We start from the raw sequence: 15376 nt of genomic DNA on the forward strand, positions 1-15376 counted from the left end.
GCAAAGCAAATTTTTGTATGATAAGAGATTTTAAAACTCGAACTTTAACAATGCTTGTTGGGAATTAAAAAAATAAATTAATAGAAAGATAAAGTTTTCATTTATGTGGGACATAAGAATACCATTGATATATAAAAATATAAATTACTCTACAGATGCAGAAATAACTAGATATGTTGGGGTTTGGCTTACAAGAGAGTAGCTAGAACAATGTATGTATAAATTAAATAAACAAAGTAGTTTTTTTTTTTCCTTTTTTATGACCGAATAGAAATAATATGTCATCTTGAAATATATAAATAGTATTTTACAATAAATTTAATTCTAAGGAAGTAAAATTTTGAAAAACTATATCCAAGTTCTAATAGGTTTTTTCCCTACCTAATATGTGTGAGATAAAGTTTTTTTTTTTTATTTTATAGTATAGCTTCTTCATAAAAATAAGCTTTTATTAGTAATTACATCTTAAAACAAGTAAACTCTTGAGAAACCCCTTGATTAAGTAATAGCAATTATCTATATGATCTTAAATTTTAATAGGTTGGATGTTCTTTTGAAAAAGGGAGTAGTCTAAATTTAAGCACATTTCTTTTTAGGACACTAATAGAAGACCAGTTGGTGTACTTGATACTAAAATGCCAAAAGCATTCTAAAATATTTTATGTTGGGCTTTAAAGTTTTAAGTTTTATACTTGTATTATTGGACTAATCATTTTATTGAAATTTTGGAGCATATATTTTATAAACATAAGACCACGAAATGCCAAAGAAATCAAAACTCAAGGCATTAAAAATAAGAAACATTTAGCCTTAGAAATTATAATTAAAGTAAGAACTTCTGCAGCATCATTGGCCAAAAGGATGAAAATGTGATAGGTCAAACTTGATCCACCCACCCAAGTCAAAAGTTGGACGAACTCTAAATGGCTCAGAAAATTTTGAGTAGTTTTGTTAAGGGGATTTTGAGTACAGTGCAGTTAAACTATAAGAATTCTAAATTTTATTTCACTGGGAGAAAAAACATGTCGGGTTTTGAATATAGTGACTGGTTCAATCTTCTGTGTTTTTAAAATTTGTTGGATCAGGTGAAGTCCAAAATATATTGTGCCATGCAATGCCACTTCACTGCTCACGCTAACCACTCACATGACAACATGGTCTCATTGTCAAGTTTTCCACGTTAACTTGACCACAATCTCAACACCTATCCAATCTTCAAGCCTCAGTGTTTTCAATCTTGACTGCGATGTCTGTTATGACCCCATCACAACCTAAACCTTCGACTCCATAGCTGCACACGACCCACGAGACACCATCACCGACAATAAGCCCTCGATTCATGCCCTAATATAGATATATATATATAAAGCCCAAAAAAAGCTAATATATTCAATAGAAAGAAAGATACAGATACAATATGTGGTATAAAGCCCAAAAAAAAGCTAATAAATTCAATAGAAAGAAAGATACAGATACAATATGTGGGAGGGCCCAAGAATGACACCCTGCCCAAACAAAAACCACAAATTGTTCCAAAACTAGAAAAAAATAGAAAAATACATTATATACTAAAATAAAAAGTCTAACAGTGCTGAAATACATAGTATCAGGTGGCTAGAGAGCGACCCAATTTGGACTTGCCTCTGCCTCTTGTTTTAGTGTAGGAGCAAGCTAATCAGATGATAAGATGATTGTCATTGCGAGTAGTAACCAATGTATCATCCAATAAGTTCCCGAGCTGGAGTCGGCCTCCATTCTTCTTCTTCCTCCTTCAATAGACTTGTCATTCCTCTTCCAAAGAATCAGTCTGATGGGGTGATAGAACTGAAGCAGAAGGATTACCAACCGTATTACCCACAATAGGATCTAGTATATGTGAAGTATGAGTTACCTCTACACCGGATACTTCTTGAAGAAGTGGAGCTGTGAGACTTTCCTGATTATCAGTTTGAACACTATCATTTGTAGGTAATAGTCCGTCATTATTGTTTTATATGGGGGTTGAAGGTGTCAACATCACATCATTCGCAGTAACAGTAACAATAGTGTCATGGGGGGGGTTCCTCAGGGGCAATAGACACCTCTTGTCTGGCAGTATCCTCCCCAAATGAAACTAAAATGTCCGGAGTAGTGGGGTTAGCCCCATCCTTATTTACTTGAACCTTAGATTTCAAAATTTGGATGAAACTTGTGGCATTTATCAAGGACAAGACCAAACATCTTACAGTGGGTACAATATTGGGGTCTGTGCTCCATGACGATTTGTTGCCAATAACCATTATGGGTTGTGCCCAACCAAACTTCAGTAACATCAGGTAAAGTAATATTCCTTTCCACAAGTATTTTGGCCACCGAGAGTATGATTAAATTGAAAGTAGGCAGATCTAGTTTCAAAGGATTTCCAATGATGACTCCAATAGAGTAGAGAACCTGATTGTGAAAAAAATGCAACTTGAGACCAGATAAACTAAACCATACAGGTACAGTGGTAATTTCATGATTTGGGTCGAAATCAGGAGCCCACTTGAGTAGCTTCATTGGTTTACAGTAATATTAAGATATTTTTTGTAGAAAATCCCAGTGGAGTCTTCAGGCACGATTAACTGAATCAAAACATGTCTCTCATCCATAAGCCCCACTTTCTACTTTCCTGCTTTGAGGTCATCAAAATTTTTCCTGATAACCTCCATAGGTGGATGTCCCCACTAAAATTTTCCAATAAGAACAAACTTGAATTTCTCATTCAGGGTTGAAATTTTTCACTATGAGAAAAAGAGTAACGTCTTCCCACTTTTCCTGTTTCCATTCTTAATAAAGGGGCAGTCACCTGTACTATCACGATTCTCCTTATAACTTGAGGGGAACACAACCATCGTCTCCCTCTGAGGATTACTCACAAGGTGGGCATATATATATATATATATATAGGATGTCATCGCCCCGCCGCTCTGCGAGGGTTCCGCCCCCCGGCGCACCCCAGCGCTTCGACGATCTCCGCTCCCTCACGCGTCCATGCGCGTCGTCGATTGCGGCGGAGAAGACGCGACTCTGCTGCATCGTTTTCGCAGCATTGTCGACGACTCCACTGGCGCTCGCTCGCCCGCACTCGTCTCCGCTACGATCGTTGTTCCTTCACGCCCAGCATCACAAGGCTTTTCCTCCTTCACGCTGCATCGCGCCATGCGACGAAATCGCGGCTTGTCTTTTGATCGACGTGTGCTGCTTCTGCATTTGCGCCTGTGCCGATCGATGTTTCTTGCTGTAGAAATGGCATCAGTGTGTTCCTACGCTGCCGCTCTCGCTAGTGATAACCCTGTCTCCGCCCCTCTTTCGAATATATTTCCGCAATGATACCACAACAACTTGCTCTTGGCACTGAAACCAGATTTCTAAAAAAAGCTTCTCGTAAAACCGACAAATCTGCAATCTTTCTCACTGAGGCAGAAATCGCCACCCTAGCTGCGCCCTATCGACTGTTTTTAGTTGGTAAGTTTCTTTATGGAAACCCTAAACTTGAGCTAATTCAAAATAACTTCGAACAAATGAAGCTGAAAGGGGGTTGGAAGATCGGTAAATTGGATGGTCGCCACATTCTTATCCAATTATCAAATGATGAAGACTACACTCATTTGTTTGTGAGAAGACTTCTTCAAATAGAAAACCAAGTGATGAAGGTTTTAAAATGGACGATGAATTTTGACCCTCGCACTGAACCTCCTACCATTCCTGTTTGGCTGCGTTTTCCAAGTTTGAAGATCAAACTTTTTGATCAAGAGTTTCTCTTCGCTTTAGCGATGGTGTACGGTAAACCCCTCAAAACTGGCACTCCTACAGTGAATCTAACTCGGCCTTCAAAAGCTAGAATTTTGATAGAAAGAGATATTACTTTACCTTTTCTGGGAGAAATATGAATTGACATACAACATCAGTGATTTTGGCAGCAAGCAGAACTTGAACATATACCACTTTATTGTACCTACTGCCGTATCTTCTCAGTGTTATCAGTTGCATCCAAATTTAAAACCTTCAAGTAAAAACGCTTATGGATCTGCCCCACCTCATACATGTACATCCTCCGCTCCTGAGTGCATTCCACAGACTACTGAAACACCGATTGACACGATGCCACCCCCCTCCCACTACCGGAGACAATACTATCTCTGCCCTTCCAACTGATATATTGCATTTAGTTTACTTGGGCCCAATAATTAGGATAATATTGAAGCTTCACATTCCCAGGATGCATCAGGTGTTGAAGAGACATGCTTACCATCTCTTCAGAAACAGAATGTTGTTACTGCTAGTCAGGAGCTGGGGGCTTATTCTCTCATACATGCCCAACAATCTGTTGACCACACCGGTCAGATGAGCCAGATGAGCCAGTCCTCGGATGAGGAATGCCAAGTTTCCACATCTAGAAAGAAAAAGAAGAATGAAGGCACAAACCAGCTGAGGAACTTAATGGATGATACTCTAGTAACTTCGGGTAATGGAACGACACTCAACAATTTATTAGCTGGCTCCGCTCCTAGAACCAGAGGCAGAGGCGAGACCAAGCTGGCTCGTGCCTAGCAACTTATTTAATGCAAGCTTTATTTTTTTATGTTTTATCTATGTTTCATCCTTTTACGATGCTAGTTTCTAATGTATCATATGGGTATGACACATTTTTTTGAGCTCTATCATACAACCTCTATGTATCCTTTTAATTTTAATAAAATTAGCCCTTGGGCTTTATATATATTTATTTAAATTATATTTAGAATACACATAAAATTTAATTACCTGCAACTAAATAGAATTCAAAATAAAGTAATCTGGATTATATGAAAACTCAAATCACATATTCCAAAAAAGGCTAAGATACACTTGTGCTAATTTGTTAGCGAAAGTATTCCAAAAAGACTGATAGATAGAAGATTGTAACATTAAAATTTTAAATGCCATCAGTTTCATACATATAGAAGTTACTGCACAACTTGATAAACCAATTTTACCTGGATCAAGTGGTTTTCTCATTTTTCTGAGTATATCCCAATATGATTATATCAGAATAATAATATATACCAAATTCATAAACCCAAGAAAGCATGCTTTAAATAATGGCCTGACAACATTTTCAAGCAGTAATTATTAATAATAAAAAGAAATTGGGACAAGTAGAGGTTAAACAAAATGACAAGGACCTCCAATTGGCAACACTGGGTCATTGAAATTTCATCCTTTTTGCGGGACCTTGGTCGATAATAGGATCAACTGGAGGAAGTTGTGCTTCTAAATTTTGTTGATCTTCTGAGCCATTCACTGCTTCAAAAGCAGGTGGCGCATAGCCCTCAGGAAATGGAGGAGGAGCGGGTGCAGGAGGCAGCTGCATCGAAGAAACTATCTCAGGCTATGGCAGTCACATGGATTATGTTTGTGAACTAAAATTAGACATGATACACAACACAATAAAGGACCATCTCAAGTTATTTTACAAGTTCAATCAGCCTTCACCATTCAAGATGGATAGTTGCATATAACAATCATATACATTAAAATAAGTGGTATGTTTTAATTTCGGAAAATTTGCTCTAGCATTAGTGGTGCCAATTCTTCAGCAAGTCATGCGATCATTTTGAAGTTCAAACTAAAAGAGAAGAATAAGTCAAATATCATAATTGGCTTTATCACAATTATTTGAGGACAATTTTATGAATTCTTGTCTTTTATTTGTTCCCAATAAGTGTTTCTGCTGGTGTTAACCTATCCTTGGCAAGTCATTTTGAACAACTTTCATCCATGTTGCCTTAGTTCTAATCCTTCCCCTTCATAAATCTCCTGCACTAACTTTATCTAGTAAATGGGTGCATTTTCGACCTTTCTTCGTTGCGAGTCCGATACGAGAACATGACCAATTCTTTTGCTCTTATTTCATGCTATTTCTAGTCTCACAAATCTAATCCATGCCATGCTATGACCAATATTTGATAAGATATAACAACAAAAAAAAAACAGCCATTTCACCTTCCTCTGTAATGAAGCAAGAATATGATCAACTCGTTTCAATTCCTTGATATCGATTGCCTCCTTCACAACCTTAGTTTCAGAACTAGTTCCTTCCGCTTCAGAATCAACTACAAATCAGAAAAAAATGTTACAGTTAATAAAGTTTGTGGGTTTAATCTTGTTTGAACATAAACGTCTACAGGCACTTCGAAAACATAACATTGAACCAAAAAGAATGCAGCTTTCTTCGATATAACTCACAAAACTTCACCATTCACCTGAATGGATTCACAGGTTATGCAGTTTAGCATAGTAACAACATGACCTTAGAACAGATCAAACGTTGGAGACCCGGAAATTAGAAACATGATCCAGCATTGAGAACGTTACTGGTTATCCTTCCGCTCAATCTTGATGCTAATAGGTTCTAAAGGCCTAAGTTCTCTGTGGCCTTACAATGCTTTGCAGTAGTGGAAAAGAGAAAGGTCAGGTATTAGGAAAGGACAGCCAAAATAGAGAAACAAAAGAGAAGATAAGATGGTTTAATTTCCATTCATAAATCAACTTATCAAATAAAAGCCATGGATAACTTATTTTTAGAAAAAGGATTACAACAGAAAATCAAATCTAATCCTAGGTAATTCCTGAATAAATAAAATTCAAACTCAGTATCATTCAAAAGAACAAGTATTGTAATTTAAATTAAATCAAACCTAAAACATCCAAGTTAAGAAAAAAAAGTTTTGAAATGAATCCTTCAGCTAACATCTTTTGCAACATCACCTTAATCCTTACAACACCATTAAGTTTAGATTCAAGGTTATTGGATAAACCTTGGTCATAAAAACGAAGTGCCAAAGGAAGTAATGATAGACTTGTCAAATATAAGCATTGATTCATTCATAAAACAACTTATGCTACATCAAGTTAATTCATCCATGAATCAACTGGACAGTAATAAGCCATGATCCCCTATAACAATAAAAAAAAGGATTATTAAATAAAATAAAATTTAAGTTTGGAATCTGATCAGATTTAAATCCTAAATAATAAATGTTCCTAGTTAAAATAAAATATTTTAAATGAGTCCTAAAACTAACTTCTAAGCTACATCACCTTAATCCTTCAAACACCATTTAAATTTAGATTCAAGGTTATAAGGTTAAACTTATAAAAAAAAAAGAAAAACAGGAATATTAATAAACTTCATTGAATGTAGTTGTAAGATTGAGATTAGGCGATCAATCAAAGGATCACAATTTGAGGATAAGATTCATTGAAAGAGCAAAAGTAGTATTCATCAAAGTTTTAATGGATCATTTTCATTAAGAAAATTGTTGACAATAATGATTATGAAATCATACCACTGAGATTAAGGGTCTGTTTGGCGCAGCTGTGGATTATTTATAATCTGCTGATAAGCAGATTATTCTGATAATCTGATAATCTGCAGATTATCAGAATAATCTGGCTTGCTGTTTGGGGCAGCTTATTCAGACCAACTTATTGGTGGTTAAATGACATTCATGCCCCTGTTTGAATCAAAACTGTTTGGGGCAGCTTATTCAGAATAGCTTATTGTTGGAAAAGAAACATATAGTGCAGAAACATACGATAATCACAGATCAGTTCTAAAAGATACCATACAGTTCTCACACCTTAATGAGTACCAGGAAATCTAATCCTAGGTAATTCCTGAATAAATAAAATTCAAACTCAGTATCATTCAAAAGAACAAGTATTGTAATTTAAATTAAATCAAACCTAAAACATCCAAGTTAAGAAAAAAAAGTTTTGAAATGAATCCTTCAGCTAACATCTTTTGCAACATCACCTTAATCCTTACAACACCATTAAGTTTAGATTCAAGGTTATTGGATAAACCTTGGTCATAAAAACGAAGTGCCAAAGGAAGTAATGATAGACTTGTCAAATATAAGCATTGATTCATTCATAAAACAACTTATGCTACATCAAGTTAATTCATCCATGAATCAACTGGACAGTAATAAGCCATGATCCCCTATAACAATAAAAAAAAGGATTATTAAATAAAATAAAATTTAAGTTTGGAATCTGATCAGATTTAAATCCTAAATAATAAATGTTCCTAGTTAAAATAAAATATTTTAAATGAGTCCTAAAACTAACTTCTAAGCTACATCACCTTAATCCTTCAAACACCATTTAAATTTAGATTCAAGGTTATAAGGTTAAACTTATAAAAAAAAAAGAAAAACAGGAATATTAATAAACTTCATTGAATGTAGTTGTAAGATTGAGATTAGGCGATCAATCAAAGGATCACAATTTGAGGATAAGATTCATTGAAAGAGCAAAAGTAGTATTCATCAAAGTTTTAATGGATCATTTTCATTAAGAAAATTGTTGACAATAATGATTATGAAATCATACCACTGAGATTAAAACTCTCACTAGGAGCTACAAACACAAATTGATCGTCAATTGAATATCATACAAAGGAGATCAAGGCTCCACAAGTTAGAACATTAGATATAAATCCATATTATAACAAGACGAGAATGAATTTAAATTGTTTTACATGAGTTTATATTTAAATTCAAATTCAAATTATGATAATTCCTATTAAACTTATTGTTTAGTTTGAAGTTCATCTATGTTATCATTATAAAATGGTTAATTTTGGAGTTTGATTAGCTTTGCATAAGAACAGTTCTGTAATATAATTGCCTAAAAACAGGTTCAAAATTTTGAAATAAATTTAGAGGGATTTCTCCATACAATAATTTCCTTTTTTCCTCTCCCCCTTACTTTTTCTAGATTTTGAAAGGTCTCAGGTTGGGGTCCCATGGTGCAAGCACCTTTAACATGTTTTTTCTTCTATCCATTTTATTTTGTATTTACTATTTCCGCATGAAAATAGAAGATATTTATTCTTAATGAAAAAAAAATAATTAAATAAAGTCAATGGATTAAGTTGGTATCAAAGTGTCATTCCGTGGTAGATGGTACAAATAAAGAGTGGGCATAAATATACAAGGAATGCTTCTTGTTTTGGAGTCACATCAAAAGCAAATAAAGAGATAGGAACAAGAAAAAGAAGAGGAAGAAAGTCAATCAACACACTATTATTGTAGCCGTCTTGAATTACATTATTGATGCTATCTTGCACTTAAATTATCATTTCCTCTTGCAATCACACATTGTCTCTGTCTGAAGTTTTCCATTGAAGTTGTGTTGCCAAGTATTATCGCTCTAATCGTATTGTACAAGTGCAGCATCAAGTGTTGTTATAAAACTCCCAAAAAAAAATAAATCTTATAAGTTATAAATTTTATAAGTGCTATTTCATAAGAAAATACAAGGGAAAAATCTATTTTTTAGGGTTGGGATAATCCATAACCAAGTCTTCTCTAGTTTAATGTCCGTGAATAAGGATTCTTCTAAACTAGCAATACCTAGAGTCTTGAGTAAGGTTTGAAGCCTAACATTATAGTTTTATAACAAACTCAAAAAAATTTGAACCAGATTTTAAAATATATTAAATTTTTTTATCGATTAAATTTTCCTTCTATGGTCTGATGTAAGTTATTGACGTTTTTTTAAATTTTTTTTAATTTATTCCAACTGATATAGGGTGACAACTTTAAGAGGCATGTTAGGTAGGGTGGAGTACTTTTCCTTTTTAAATATTGTACAAGACAAATAAGAGTGAGAAGACTTAAATGAGAGAGCAAAAAAGATGTATATGTAGTTTAGGGGGACCCGTGGTCATATACACGACAATTAGCATCCTAAGCTTTGCTTAGCTTGTCTTGGTTTTTAAATAAGATTTACTTTGCTAAAAATACATATTTTTAAACAATATATCCTAATGATTGTGAAAAAAATGAACTTTTATAGAGCAAGCAATCAACTCATCATAAAGTTCATAAAGTTCAAATGTTAATTATAAAATGAAAATTCTAGTTATCTTGCCTTAATTTTGACTAAAGATAAGGCCTTCTTTTGTAAAACACAACTTTGCTATTTAAGAATCAAGTAAATTTTTTTGTTATTATAGATTCAGAAAAAGGTTTGTTTATGTCATTTTAGTCATTGTAACTATTTAGATGAAAGCGAATTCTTATGGAACTACAATTCACATGTAAGTTTTCAATTTTTTACTTATGAATAAGATACCTAATAAGGATAAACAAAACTTTAGGATAGGAGTAATAATATTTCCTAAAAAAACAAGTTATTATTTGCAAGTTATCTCAAATCTCTATCATCTAATGAACATTCAAATTATAGTAGAAAAATAACTGATATCTATTATAGTAGAAAAATATCTGATTTCAACCACAACCGACGAGCAAATTCTTGCCCTTGATAACCATATGATTTAGGGTCTATAAGATCTTGCAGTGAAGTTGGTGTCCCCTTAAATTGTTGGTGGAAATGGGGCAGTAGAGAACAAGGTATTTAAGGTTTTGGATAGATTTGAGATTGAAATTTTTTTTATTGAGAAAAAATTAAATTTTTTTTATTGAGATGAGAAAAAATTAAATTTTTTTTTTTATGGGAGAAAAAGGGTGAGAAACTCCAAATCAAAGATTTTGGATATTAGGTTTAGGGAACTAATATTGTTCTTTATAAGTTTTGGATTAGTGGTTAAGATATAATTTTGTTGTGCTCATGATAAAAAACGTCAATTTGTATTAGGTTTTTAGCTATGAAAATCGGCATTAATGAGGAATTAAGGGCTAGAGAAGTTGTAAAAGTTATGGGGAATGTGTAGGAGATTTTTAAACAAGTTAGAGGAGTCCTAGAATTGACAGAAGCTATAATTTAGAGTTGGCCCAGCCTAATGTAGACTAGAAGGGAACTATATCGTAAAAGTGGAGTATGTATACCACCCGCCACCATCTTTAGATATTAAACTAATTATTCATAATATTTTCTAATCCTAAATCTCAACAAAATGCCAACCAACACAATCAGAAAATCATGGGTCAAGACAACTTGAGCCATTGCTAGTTTCAGGGAATTAATCTCCAACATCACCATATGGAACCAAGTTATGAAATTTCTCAAAGACTCGCTATGCTCTTAAAGCTTTTTTGTGACCGTTGAGCAATGAAAACTTGAGTGATGAGTATTCCTTAAAATATGAAAGGGACACAATCTTCCCCAAAGGCAGGTGAGAAAGCCACCTAGGCTCTGATGCTTTGAAGGTTAATAAAAAAAGAATTGATACTTTAATTCATCGTTTATATTGAGTAGAGAGGTAACTAACTTGGTTGACCTCAGTATGATTTTTTTCTTTTTTCTTTTTTCTTTTTTTTTTTTTTTGGGAAAAACCTCAATATGATTCAAGAATGAGAATTTTGAATCTAGGAGGATGATCGATTTTATAACTTTCCGAGAAAAAGCATTAGGAAATTTTGATCTTCATTTGAGTAGCCCCTCGTCTCCTTGGCTCAAGGGATGATTCTCCTTCTATGATCTCAAGGTAATAAGTTTCATCTAGTGATTGCAAGTTCCTTCCCCTTAAATACCTCCTGGTCATCGAGTCAATAAATTTTTCGGACAATTGCAGCACCTACCCTCAAGGATTGATCAAGAACATCCTGAATCATTCTCTTTAGTGATTCTTCCAAACTATTTTCCAACTTTGTATGCTGCCTTGCCATTACAAAATTTTGAACATCTAGATTTATTGAATTTTCTACTAGAAAGTTTCCTCAAGTTGGATATCTCCTAGGTCCTTCAACAAAGCTATGAATGTCCCTGCGATACTAGGCACTATGCTCAGCACATCTAAGAAGTCGTTGAATCCCAATCTATAGATAATTCCAAAACGTTGTTGATTCATAGGGAATGGAAAGACCTATAAAAAGAAAAAATGGAGGGAATAATCCACAAATGCCAAATATTACAAGGACAAAACAAGAGGGATAAAGAATTAATAAGACTGAAACTTTTTATCTACTCGAGATCTCTTATTTATATGGTAAGTGTAAGATTTCAAGCCCAACAATGAAAATACATAATGTGCAATACATAGAAAATAGACCAAGAAATACAAGAGGTTGATTGTCTTAATACAAGCTTGAGTGAAGTGGCCAATTCATTGAAGAGATCCGTATTTATGATTGAAGTCAGCCAGGCTTGGTTGAGTAGGCTTACGAAGAACAGTTTAGATGAATATGACATCATCCTAAAGCATTAGTGAACACTCCCCTTGGATGAGTGTGGGTCCTTATTGCTAGTATGCAGAAGCTTTTGAGCTCAACTAGTTGAGCCCTCATTATGGGCCCAGATAGTGAGATTCCTCAATAAAACTCAATAGGAAAGTGCGCATAAAGTCTGTCTGCATGACTTGATAATGAATCTGACCTACCAAACCTGCCTCTTTCACTAATTTGAGGGTTAGCCTTAAGATTGTACATAGAGTTTCCCAAATTTTATGTTGTCTTGTATTAGCCAACACTAATTGTGCTCATAACTTTGCATATATTTGCTGACCAATTCCACCAAGACGAAGATACTCTTCCTATCCCTCTCAAGAAGAGCTTTGAACACTAATTGGCCCTAAGCTAGGGCCAAATCAAATCCATATCAGCTAATTTGTTAAAACATTTTATCATGAAGTAAAGTTAGTGTTGCAAATTTTTGTTAAAACATTTTATCATGAAGTAAAGTTAGTTTGCTTTGCAACACTAACTTTACTTTGAATTGAGAATGGAAAAGAATTTCATGTGAATACTTTATTTTAGGTAAAGTTCTCAGAAAACTAAATGGTAACCATAAAAATCAACTGTTTTTCGTTGGAAATATACCATATCCAATCTTCTCCAACTTTGAGGCTGCCATGTTGAAAGCTTTTGACAAGTGATAAATAGATTTCCCCTGTAACAAGTTATAGATGTATATTACACCAATAAGGACAGCATTAAATTTTATACAAAGTCTATGATACGAGCATTTATTAAAACTACTTCTCAACATCGATAGCCAGAAGCATTCCCTTTACTTTTAGTTCCAGAGGCTAAGAAATTATAAAGTAAAAGATTGGAATTAAAAAAGGACCTGATTAAATGACCAAGGTCATCAAACTATTGAGAGAATGTGTTATGTTAGATCAAAAGTTTCAGAACAGTTTAATCTACAATGATTTCACAAAAATGTTATGATCCCAAGAAAAAATAGTTTTCTTTACTTACTATTAGCATATACAAATAGAAAAAGATTACCTTGCTAACAGGAAGGGAAAAAATCAGAAATGCACAGTAAATAAGAAGGCTAAATTTCAATGAGAGGATAAAACACCAAAGCCAGCACCTAGAGGCTTTAGAAAACTTCTAGCAACCACCCCCATCTTAGTTAGCAAGAAAAATAAAAGAATAAAAAAGGCGATTACATGATTTTGTACAACCAAATTGTAGAACATAAGAAAAAATACTTTAAGAGCACGCTAAAACACAAATTAGTAACACAATCCACTTCATGAAAATTCTAATAGCTTACAATGCGAGCGGCGAAGACATTGCATAGCTGGGGAGCTTGATAGATTGAGCCGTCAAGAATATAATAAGTCAGCATCGCCATGGTTTTGTCTGGGCTCTCTCTCTTCACTTTCCGAATCACAAACAAATGGGGCTCCATAACCTCGCTCAGCATGTACTCGTTTCCCGTCATCTTCCTAAAAGTAATCACCTAGAAAAGATTAACGAAAAGGGTAGCAAGTATACGAATCAAATTTGGGTTTCACGAAGAAAGAAGTTGAGGGCGCGGGCGCGCACGAAAGCTGGGATGAGTCTAGTGGGTGGATGGATCGAGAGCGGAGCTGCTCATTGTTGCAGGTCCAATCGTAAAAGGGAGAAAGTGCGAAGTAGTCGAAGACGAGGTTGCGATCAAGAGGAAAGGTATTAAGCCAGAGTTGGTCCCGAAAGCAGATCCCCGTCATGTCCGTCCCAGGCAGCGGAGGCATCGCGGCGGATCCGTCCATGGTTGGGTTCCCCACCGCTGTGCCTGCTGTAAGAAGCGGTGACGCGGCCATGTGTCTTCCGGTTTCTGCCGGCTACGCTGTCTCTCCGCCGGTGGCCGGGAGAAGCAGCAAAAGATTGGGGCACTTTTGCTCAAAGCTTGTGCCCATAATTTGCGATAATAAGCTTCTTATATATTATATATTTGAAGAGAGAGAGAGAGAGAGAGAGAGTCATGAAGGGTGGTGTATAATCCTGCCATTCTTTTAAAAATAAATAAATAAATATTAAAAGAAAGAGAGAGCCAACAAGTGAAAAAAAAGCACCTCATTATTTTAAAAGCTTCTTAAACTTTCATTATAATGTAAAATTTTGTGTTATGTTTACAAAATAATAATAATAATAATAATAATAATAATAATTATTATTATTATTATTATTATTATAAATAAATTTAAACATGGAATAATTTAAGCAATATGTTATGAATAATAAATAAATAAAACTCTATACCCCTTGCCTCTGTTAGTTTTGTCCATGTATGTATGTATGCATGCATGTATGTATGTATCTATGTATATGTATATATATCACAGCAGTAGAGTGTTTGCGTAATGTCTTTGTGTTGCTCAAGAACCCAACACACACTCAGATAATATAAATGATAGACAAAAATACCAAACAATTTTTAAGTGAAAAATCCCAAAAGTGAAAAGCCCACGAGCCTAGTCTAGTTGAAGAAATCCATCATAAATTGGTGATTGTAGATATAATCTCTTATCTCACATATGGGAAAGACTTACACAGTCTCCCAAGCTACAACATCGATGTGTAAATGAACTTGTCGCAGCGTAGTACGAAGGATCGCTGCAGAGAGTAAAAGTCAAAGCTTCAATGCACAATCTTCAGGATCGGTGCAACATCAATGAAGATGCACTGCTTTATAGGTTGTTTCGTATCGTGCTTTGTCACAAGGAATGGGGCGACGATCGATGGTAATCGGTGGTTGCGATGAGTGGTGGTCAACGGTAGTTGGGGCTATAGGAACAAGAGGCTTTCGTCGGATCGTCGGTGTAGAAGTAAAGTTAGATGTTGGTTCCTTCTCTGAGCTTTACTCCTCTTCAGAATTCAAGTCTCAATTCCCTCTTAAATAGGCAGTAGGACTTTATTTATAAAATTTCGTATGTACTTAATGAAAAAATCTTAATCACTTTGATTAAATGTCCCGGATAGATTCCCTCAATCGGATGACGTTTGCTAAATATTTGAGTGTCTTGATAATGTTAAAATTTAGCGTTCTTGGGCTCATTGAATTTGTCTTGTCGGGATGCTCGATTAGATTATAAGCTCACTAGATTCATCATCCGTTTAACCTTTTAAATATGTCCGAAAATCTTCCGAATGTATTTTAATGGCTTAATGGGGGCTTTATT

General features: G+C 34.6%; 1 protein-coding gene across 1 annotated transcript; it reads right to left on the reverse strand.

Moving 5' to 3' along the window:
* Positions 1-4989: 4989 nt before the first annotated feature.
* LOC110030218 (mediator of RNA polymerase II transcription subunit 6) lies at positions 4990-14114 on the reverse strand. Its single transcript, XM_020732822.1, has 5 exons — positions 13761-14114; positions 13486-13660; positions 12798-12867; positions 6007-6116; positions 4990-5368 (listed from the first exon to the last, which is right to left on the reverse strand). Exons 1-5 carry the CDS (start codon positions 14015-14017, stop codon positions 5207-5209), a joined length of 774 nt encoding a protein of 257 aa, XP_020588481.1. The 5' UTR covers positions 14018-14114; the 3' UTR covers positions 4990-5206.
* Between the last annotated feature and the right edge of the window lie 1262 nt (positions 14115-15376).

This window comes from Phalaenopsis equestris, unplaced genomic scaffold (assembly GCF_001263595.1).
Source record: "Phalaenopsis equestris unplaced genomic scaffold, ASM126359v1 Scaffold000673, whole genome shotgun sequence".
Taxonomy (NCBI): domain Eukaryota; kingdom Viridiplantae; phylum Streptophyta; class Magnoliopsida; order Asparagales; family Orchidaceae; genus Phalaenopsis; species Phalaenopsis equestris.